The sequence below is a fragment of the Seriola dumerili genome, unplaced genomic scaffold, assembly GCF_002260705.1.
Source record: "Seriola dumerili isolate Sdu_G_001 unplaced genomic scaffold, Sdu_1.0 BDQW01000458.1, whole genome shotgun sequence".
NCBI lineage: Eukaryota > Metazoa > Chordata > Actinopteri > Carangiformes > Carangidae > Seriola > Seriola dumerili.
In genome coordinates this window covers 102966-113081 of record NW_019174713.1, presented here as the reverse complement: position 1 = coordinate 113081, position 10116 = coordinate 102966, and the positions used below count along the sequence as shown (strand labels likewise).

The following is a 10116-nucleotide window of genomic DNA, read 5'->3' as shown; positions in this document are numbered from 1 at the left end:
TAAATATTTTAGTATGATATCAGTGTCTGCCAAACATTTGATAAGTGTTTGTGTTACATGAACTGCACCTTCAGTTAAAAAAAAGTAAACATTTGCTTATGGAAACATTATTACAAGGAGGAGATGAATGCACATATGATGTTAAAGTGGAGATTTTTATTCAGAGGATATTTAGGGTTTAATTCATGTATTAGGAAATGCACATTTTCTTTAATCCATGCATTATTCATTCATTGTATCAACATAGCTCACTCCAACATGTGGGTCAAGTCTCCCATCAGTTTCTGGTGCTTACAAAATAGTATGTATAGACTAGCAGGAATGCATATAAAAAAACAATACTTTTTTTTTTGTAATTTTATTTCTAAATATTTTTATATTTCTTTTTTTTTTTGTCTTAAACTCTAAATGCACTTGAAAACAATGATTTAAATGGTTGAAAATATAGAAAGAAACAACTTATTTACAACAATATTTCTAACGCAGTGGAATTTTTTTTTTTTTTTCTTGATAACAATCCAAGAAAACTATACATTCATATCGGTGTAGAGAGACCTCTAAAATTGCATGTATGAAGACACAAACAAAAGATAGTATTTACATTATAGAACATCTGCTATGACCTCTGTGTATTCATGTGAGGTCCCAGGTGGGTTCGTCCTCACACGTCTATGCTGTGGCGTTGAATGTCCCGTGGAAACCGTAGGGGATGTTGACAGGCACCGCAGCCCGGCCCAGCTCCTCGAACGTCTTGGCATCTAAAACCAGAAGGAATGTGCTCTTGTCCTGGAAATAGTGAAGACAAGAGGCAAAGAATTACTCACTGTTTTAAGATTTCCACATTCCAGTTATCAGCTGTTTGCATTTCAAAATTAAATTTTACAAACTTGATATATTCAAGTATATTCAAAATGAGCTTCTGTAAATCTAGAAATATTTCTCCTTGGTTCTGGTACAGTATAGTTTCCCCAAATCCTACATTGTCCCAGCTCACTGTTGATGATTTGAAAATCATCAGAGAGCTGGGAGGAAATTAATTAACAAAATAATGATGTGTGACCGTGGATTTCCTTTCCCTGAGGTACAGACAAACAATCCCCTTGTCCAAAATCTTTGACTGAACCCGACTGACCTTATTTGGAGTGATGACAACAGACAAGACGACACCATCGTCCTCCTCTGTGGCATTAGGGGCGGGTACGAAGACTGGTTCAGAGGGATAAAGACCAGGTTGTTCCCACACCTGTGAGAAAATAGCGACTCATGAGTCTTACAGTTTGGCTTCAAATTTGATTGATTGATTGATTGATTTTGCTGTTCTGTAACGGCTGGAAACATCTGCGGGACTCACCTTCATGTGTTTTCCCTGGAGGTCCATCTTGATCAGTGTGTCTCCTACGAGGTGTCTGAAGCCACAGCCGTAGAAGTAGCGGTAGGGGTGGGTGTTGTACTTGCCGTAATTGATCTGCGGGAACTCCAGACCACCATATTGGTGAAGATCCTCTCCGTGGAGGTCCTCATGGGTACAGAACACCTGCACCGAGAGAAAATAGCAACGTGAGGTAATGAGACCTGGGGAAAACTGGTAGTCAGAGTAACTACAGTTTGTTGTACACCAAGAAAGGCGTAATGATACAACAAACATACTTCCTTTTAGATGACAAAGTGGTGGTGAGAAACTTCCTCTGGCTGCTTTACAATAAAAACCACCTGATACATCACTGGTGTAACGCTAAATGTGAAACAGCAGAACTTTCTGTTTGCGTTAGCAATAAATTAATAACAACCCTGAACCACAAAGCTGGTATCAGTCACATAAAATCATGCTGATTCCTGTGAATCCCTCGTGTGCAGGAACGCAAAGTGAATTTGACATGGGATGGCAGCAATCAAATCTTCTGTAATAATCATCGATACTGGAGAGATAATTGTTGAATATAAATACATAGAATGTCTATTACAAAAAAAAATGCTGACCATAAATAGTATCAAAAATGGGTTTGATTTTCATGACATCAAAATCCATTTTATGGTAAATTTATATTTAACCTTAAAAAAAAAAATCATTAAAATAACATCCCAAGTTTAAGAAGAAGTGTATAGCTTCTAAATTATATGATTATGGCATTTAATGAATTAGTGCCAAACAGCAGCAAACAGAGACAATCCTATGTGAAATACTGTGAGGTAGTGTATGTGCAATTTCATACTCATCAATAGTATGAGTATGAAACAAGGGAGGAACTATACAACACAGTATATGTATTCAAAAGTATGTGGTGATGTGGAAAGCATGAACATGTCTGTACAAGGCCAATGCTTCAAATTTAATTGATCATAGCAGAAGTTATCTCAGGAATCTTTTCATAAAGAGCAGGTCTAGACCGTACGTAGGTCAGAAACTGCGTATCCCTTCTCTAAGTGGTAAGTGGTACTATTTTATCAGCCAAAGTTACCTAATGTTCTTCTGTGCTATCAGCAAGAGCCGGCATCAATTTATTTATTTTTTACTACACACCTGACTTCCACAGTTTCCTGTGTGTTACATGCTTGTAGATCATGTTGGCAGTTTACCTTGTTCTTGGAAATTCTCACAGAAGTCGCTGTGCTGTTGGGCCCGTTCAGGTTCTGGTTATAGGGTGTATCGTTGTCCACGTTGAGAGGCAGCACGAAACGCCTCGGGAACACTCTACACAAGGTGTTATACACCTGACGAGGAAATATGAAGCTTTTTAGCAAACCAGCAAACGTTCGACTGAACAGAAAGCACCTACTGCATCAGGAAAAGTCATGGAAGGTACACCTTGTCAGGTAGTGACATTTAACTTGCTTACCTCATCAAGTGCCTCTCCGGACTTGCGCAGGTTCTGGACGTTGTAGTTAGCGATCGCCTGTCCATCATCTGAAGCGCACATATCTAAGATCAAGAAGCCGTCCTCCTCGTAAGCGTTGATCTGGTGGAAGGTTGACAGTGGCTTGGCGAAATACTTGATGGAGCTCAACTGAAACGCAAGATTGAACAGGGGAATGAAAGCAACCCATTTTTGTTTTATATGTATTACAAACCTAGTGAACAGACTGTATTTACGAGGACTCGGGGTCCGGGTTAGAGCCTTACCTTCCCAGTCTGCTTGTGGATCAAGTGGAAGATTGTGTTGAGTTTTGGGTCCCAGAAAAAGCCGTCGCTGATGCTCTTTCCTCTCAGTTTTCCTGTCACAATCTTCAACAGGTCCATCTTGATGGGCTGCTCAATGAACACCACGTAGTTCTCAGACATTGCTGTGATGGATTGAGAAGATCATATTAGTACCTATTCAAAGTTCTGAAAGAGGGTTGAGGTATCAGATATAAAATACCTTTTGATTGAGTAATCATTTCAGTCTTTTATCAAGCGAAAATAGTGAAGAAATGCCTCAATTTCAGGCCTCAGGTTCCAGCTCCTCTTGCTGCTTCTCTTTTGCATATATATCATAGTAAACTGAATATCATTAGGTTGCGGACTATTGATCAGACATTTGAAGATGGCACCTTGCCCTCCAGAGAGCTGTGATAGCAATAGATTCACTATTTTCTTGACATTTCATAGGTGAAATGTTTAAACGATTAGGGGATTGTTATGCCAACCAGTTACGACTAAATGTTTGATATTTGAAACTGAATTTATTAATATGACTTGGTCACATCTATCCACCATCTTAATAAGCTTAGTAAATCTACACATAAACAGCGAATCTTGCTCATATGAATGGATGTATAGTCAAGGCTAAAGGGTCAAAGCAGCGAGGGCTTTAGTTTGAGCACCAGAACCTTTTACTCACCAAAGCTGTGGTAGTAGGAGGGTTTGGTCTTGTCCACCGAGGGAATGGAGCACAGCACTGTGACTCCCTCCAGGGTTTCCTCTGCTGTTTTCTTGGTGGAAGGCACTCGGATGATGTTGTAGTACGCTCCTGTCAGCACAGATACGGTTAGTTTCTTGCTAAAGGTCATCAGAGTGACCCTTACTCTTCAGGTTCCCATTAAGCTGTGTGAACAAATGGAGTTGATGCTTCTAAAATACCTTTAGAGGTGTAGGAGTTCCCCATGTTGTACGTTGTTCCATCAGGCTCTGTGTGAGGGTGCGCAGTGGCTCCATTTACAGCAATGAATTTGCTCCAGTCCACCTTACAGGAACAAATACATGAGTGCAAAGATAGATCTAGGCTTTGTTTAACAATTTATTTTCTCTTTCTTTGACTGATCCAGCAGCTGAGTGATACTGTGCTCATTTATGACTTTCCTTACTGGTCATGTGCAAAGCAGCAGACCAATAAAACAAACTGCTGTGCACAGCTATGCTTCTGAAGAAATATCAACTACAAACTCACGCTGTACAACTACATTCAACATCGTGTTACCTTTTTGGTCGTCTCCAGTGTCTCAGGGTCCACCTTGTGCATGACATTGGTCTCTGTGCTGACATAATAATCACCTTTGTAGGTCACAAAGCTCACATTGGCGTTATCCGTGGGCTCTAGAGAGGAAGGAGATGTTGCCAAAGTTAATAGCTTTTCATGCCTCTGAATATGTGGAAGTAAACTGTAAACTGTCTCTTATTAACTGCGTTAAAAGATTCGTCACAATAAGAGACTCACTCGGAAGTTCAAATCTTGATAGGAAGCGCTGGAAGAAGTTTTTACAGGGGTCCGGCATGGTGATGGTCCCAAACTCACACACTGCAATGCGGTTGTGCTCCTTGTTGGCTTGGTAACTGTCACTGGACAGGAAGCGGCTTTTGTAAGTCACCTGACCGTTAGATATTTTGAACTGGTGCAGAAGAGCCATACCGTCGAACCAGTGGTTGAACCTGATGAGAGTGGAGGGAAGAGGAGAGAGGAGTCATCTTTGTGCAGCAGATGTATCAAGTCAAGTCAAGACAATTTTTTATCTAAATAAGCCCAACATTTCAAATCACAAATGCTCTCAAATGCACTCACTTCTGGTTCCCGATCTCGAACTTCCCAGGCCCATTTCTCAAGAAGCTCCCGTCGATCCATTCTGGGATTCTGCCGGTGATGTTGGTGTTGATGGGCTCGGGGGTGTCCTCCACTGAGCTAACAATGTTCTTAATGGAAGGCAGACCGTGCACATCTGTGAAGTGGTTGATGTGCTTCCTGGACTTGGATTTTTTCAGTTCTACAGAAAATAAAAAGTTATCAAATGTTCCATGATTTTCTTCATACAAAACAAAGGACGTTATTATCAATTGATTGAATATCTGATGTGAAGTTGAATTGTGCGTAGCTGGTCAGATCTTTACCTGCGGTATTGTTCTGTTGATTAGTGATGGTTTCCATGGCTGTAGCTTTATCTCTTGAGTATGTAGCAGTGTCGAAGGCCTGCACACTTGTCCTGTGGTGCTGCTGTTTCTCCAAGACTTTATATTGTCCTCCTGGTTGTCACACCCCCTTGAAACAGTCAGATAATTAGGCAAGCACACAGTGATTTCATTCTTATGTAAGCCTTCACAAAACAGAAGTACTCTGTGATCACAAGATAATGGTAACTTATTCATTGATAATCACTTGATCTTTCTGACAAGTACCAAAATCACCGTGGCAGCATTCATCAGTTTTTGAAAGCAGCTCTTTATTTCACAAAGTCATTACTTCATTTTTTTTGTTTTTTTAAAGTGTGCATGCAGATGTGTCGGGATGGGGGAAAACAGATGAACTTGGATGAGTTGTTGGGAGGGAGGAAGAAGCACATGCACCATCCGCCTGTTTTTGTTTTTGCAAACTTCTATTTCTGGAATAATTGAAGCATTTGGGGATTTTTTTTTTCTTTGTCCTTTTGAATTTATATGGAACACGAGTGAAATCAGTGCCTGATCTCTGCTTGTCGCTCAGTACAATTAATCTATCTATATCACCCAGAGAGGTGTACTAAGGGTTTTATGGTTGCACTGGGGGCAGTGAAAGGTGGATCAGCACGAGAGATGCTCTTTGTGTTTCCTCACAAAGGTTGCAGATGTGCAGGTCAGATTCCTGCAGAATCTAAATTGCTCATATAGACAAGAGGGTTATTACTCAACTAAGGAGTCAGGAGTTCATGGGGGATTGTGTCTTTGATCAATCGAAAGATATTTCATACATTTTCACTGGGGAAAAAAGCCTGAAATTTTTCATTATTTCTACTTCATATATTCAATATGGCCGTCTTGACAAGTTGACAGCTCCAACTGCTGAAAAGTGGATCAGAATGGGTTTACAAGCCAGTTCATGTTCAATGTTTTCCCTTCATGTTTTTTACTTAACAGGACAGAACCTCCTCCAAGCTGGAAGCACATGCATCATAGAGCTTTATCAGCTCCCACTTTGCGTTATCTATATGAACGCCAATGAACATTGTTCAACACAATGTATAGTATAGGTGAAACTAAGGGCAGGTGATTGTGCGGCAGTACAGTAATATATAACATTAACCCTCAGGAAAAAGAAAAGTAGCACAGACACTGTATCACACAGCAAACACCATCAACAATCAGACAAACAGTTAATCTCATTACTGAATTCATCTGAAGGGGTTTGGACCAAGTTTGGCTGAATAATTTCAAAGCAACAATAAATAACATACAGCATAATGTATGTGAACTTTATACTCCTCTACTGATAGCGGATGAATTCTAGCATAGCTACATAAGTGTGGTAGTAATTTCTAGGATTCATCGAGAGCTAGAAAACACTCACATCACACAATCCTCTAAATGAGTTGCTTTGTCGATAGAAAAAGTTTAGATGAGTTCAGGAGAACACCTTCAAGTTTAAGATTATTTATTAGTTTCAACCATAAAAATACAGCTAAATAAAATGGACGCTTATGGTGCCCATCTGGAAATATCATGGCTTTGTAGGATGAGTTTTGGCCTTTAGAGTTAATCACATTTTCACATTATAGACAATTATAGATAAAATAGATGCCATCAGATTAGTCTCCAACTGACTGTACATAGCTAGCTGTTTTTCCTTGTTTCCGGTCTTTATGCTAAGCTAAGTTGTAGCTTGTAATATGTTATGTGATGACCCTGATGTAGATCTACAAAAGTGCTGCTGGAGTTTTGACCTCCTTAGACTTTTTCTTCTCTCCACCCACCTTGTGTACGTAGATAGGGGAAGTTGTGCCAGAACCTGCTTTACTTCTCATGGTATCAGTCTTCTCACCTTAATCTCCACAATTGTGCAAGTGAGCATTTTCCCAAAAGATGTCGAACTATCGCCTTGCTAAACATTTATTAGTTTTATTTTATCTTGTTTCTGAAATGATGACGTCAACTTTCCAATGTTGAATCAATACATTGAATCAATACATATCATTGCATCCTCAGTTCCCTGTAGGTAAACTGAGGTAAACTATCTGAATGAGGAAACATAAGTGTACATGTTCCCCATGTTTGTGCCTGGGCCTAGTTTCAGATCCTGTAACTTGAATATAAATACTGAATTCATTTTTACCGTCCCTGCATCTAGGAAATTCCCACAAGAACAACTTGTGCCCAACAGCAGTCTCATCACTGAATATAGATTGAACGCAATTAGTGAAGCATATTTGAACCATTTGCAGAATTTCCAGGGTCAAAGCTGTTGTGTGTCACTGCTTTAAATTCACCTCAATAATCTTGTAAATGCTTTTATTTGTTTGTGACAAGGATGAGGAAATGTGGATGTAATACAGAGGGATCAGAAGAACGACTGCAAGATCATTCACAGACATATTTGTGTTTTAGTCAGATCTCTGCACATGGTAAGCAGATGGAAGGAGGAAGTTGTGTTTCCAACTTGTCAAATGCATTGCAGCAGTTTTAACTCTTGATTTACGAATATAATAATAATAATAATAATGATTATAATGAACTTTTTTGTGCAGCACTTTTCAAAAAACAAGTTTACAAAGTGCTTCACAGACATAAAAAAAAAAACAAAAACAAAAAAAGCTATTTTGTTCTTTTCTATGATACATTTAGGACATTACCTCAAAATACCCACTGTAGCATGATGGGAAACAAAGAGCAGCCTGTGTCTGTTGACTGGAGCTGAAGAATGACAGCTGATGGAAACATGCAGCAAAAAAAAAAATTGCTGAAACCACAGCACCAACACCAACAATCAGCTCCTTGTTGGTTAATGATAACCCAGGATCCATATTGCTGCACAATATTGTCACAGAAGGTTTTTCAGAGTCCATAACTTGTTTAGAACCACTGTAGCACAAGACTTAAATCAAAAAAGATGTGCATGTCTGTGCATTACTTATGGACCTGGGGTATGTACAGTAATATATGTGCATATATTGAATTTCCAAAAACGGCATATATGTAAATATAATATAAAAGGACATATGGAAAAATGATATATGAAACCTGTTAGAAATTGGAATAATGTCATATATTGACATACATGTCTAGCCCATACAAGTATTTATGTTTATGTATGTATTCTTATATGTTACATAGATACATATCCTTCCCAAAGCCTGTCAATATATATTGATATTATATACAATAGGGTCATATTTAAAATATACAGTATATATTGTAGCGTTAACGCCATAATTTAGAATTGGCTCTCGTTGAATTGGGGCACCAGTCCTCTGGGAGGACAACAATGAATTATTTCATTAATAAATTTATCAATCTCATATCAGAAGCCATGACTTCTTGATTCAGTGGATCTCCAGTCTCTACGTCAAAAGAACACAACAGCACAACAACTGAGTGTAAATAAAGGAGTTTATAAACTAAACTATGATCTACAGAGTAAATGCAACATGTAATAATCATAAAGATGAAAACAATAATGAAATGAGCGGTGTGATGAGTTGGCAATGGTGGGAGAGAATATGTTATGGCTATACAGCTAATGATACTGCGTCTACGAATGAGATTTGATGATTAAATATTACTATAATTCGACATCAACCCAGTCATGAGCAGAGCGTCTGTGTCTGTGAAGGGAGGTTGGTGTGTGTGTGTGTGTGTGTGTGTGTGTGTGTGTGTGTGTGTGTGTGTGTGTGTGTGTGTGTGTGTGTGTTCATGCATGGCACAGAGAGGCCAGGATTCACACCTTAGTGATAATCAGTCCTTTTGGTGTTACTTGTCCTCTATAAGAAACAATCAAATATCATTAGACAGAGTCTTATTGTTGCAAACTGGAGCTGACCCTTTGACCCTCGGTCTCGTTGTATATCTCTCTGGCATGCGAAAAGCATGCTCTGTTTGTGAGATAAGGGTCCTTCGTCTCTGTTTCCTATCATTTTGACAGTTTGAAGTTGGGAAGAGTCACAAAGTGTGAGTTGTGGGTCCGTAACTCTGCATGTCCTTACAGTGAACTTCTTTAATGGCTTGTGTGTACGCTACAATATATAGAATTTTATATGTATGTTGTTTTAATAATCTTGCATATATAAATTAAATATATATCATTAACATATATGGTCTTATACCATATAAAAATTCATAATATAGATATTATCATATATGTACCCTTCATATCTTTCATATGTCACTTATATCTTCATATATATCCAGAGGATGTATATATGTGATACTAATATTGGTGACAGAAATGGCAACATCACTCTTGATATAGGGACATATAACTTATTTTATTTTTATTTTATTATTTTTATATATTTTTTTTTTTACATTTAATTGTGTTTTTTGATAAATGATATAATATGATATGATGATAAATATTTTGTTTGACTTCATATGTATTTGTTCACTTACTTGTGAACCCCTAAACTCAGGACACTATATGTTCAGTTCTTTCTTTATCAATGTAAGCCTTCTTAAATTAAAGCTGAGACTCGGGTCGTTCATGAAGTGTTCAGAATTTAATTTCAATTAAACTGAATGTGCTGAAAAACACTTACTTACAGCTCATCTAATTCTTGCAAACAGCTTATCTCTGAACTTGTTTCTTTCTTTAAGTTTAAAAATGTTGAGATCAACCAGATCCATGTAAATAATGTAATGAACACCATCACCATCATTATTATTAGATTAAAATGTTTTTTTGACGAGTCATTACACGCTGCTTCACAGACAATTAATCCATCCTCTTATATAAAGTGTTCAGTTAT

The 10116-nt window shown here is 38.2% G+C and overlaps 1 protein-coding gene across 1 annotated transcript; it reads right to left on the bottom strand.

Moving 5' to 3' along the window:
- Positions 1-489: 489 nt before the first annotated feature.
- On the bottom strand, positions 490-5373 carry bco2 (beta-carotene oxygenase 2). The gene is made up of 12 exons (XM_022762974.1): positions 5297-5373; positions 4974-5172; positions 4632-4843; positions 4395-4510; positions 4058-4160; positions 3819-3947; positions 3119-3279; positions 2835-3002; positions 2575-2709; positions 1352-1534; positions 1133-1243; positions 490-786 (listed from the first exon to the last, which is right to left on the bottom strand). The coding sequence occupies exons 1-12, from the start codon at positions 5331-5333 to the stop codon at positions 670-672; spliced, it is 1671 nt and encodes a 556-aa protein (XP_022618695.1). The 5' UTR covers positions 5334-5373; the 3' UTR covers positions 490-669.
- Positions 5374-10116: the final 4743 nt, after the last annotated feature.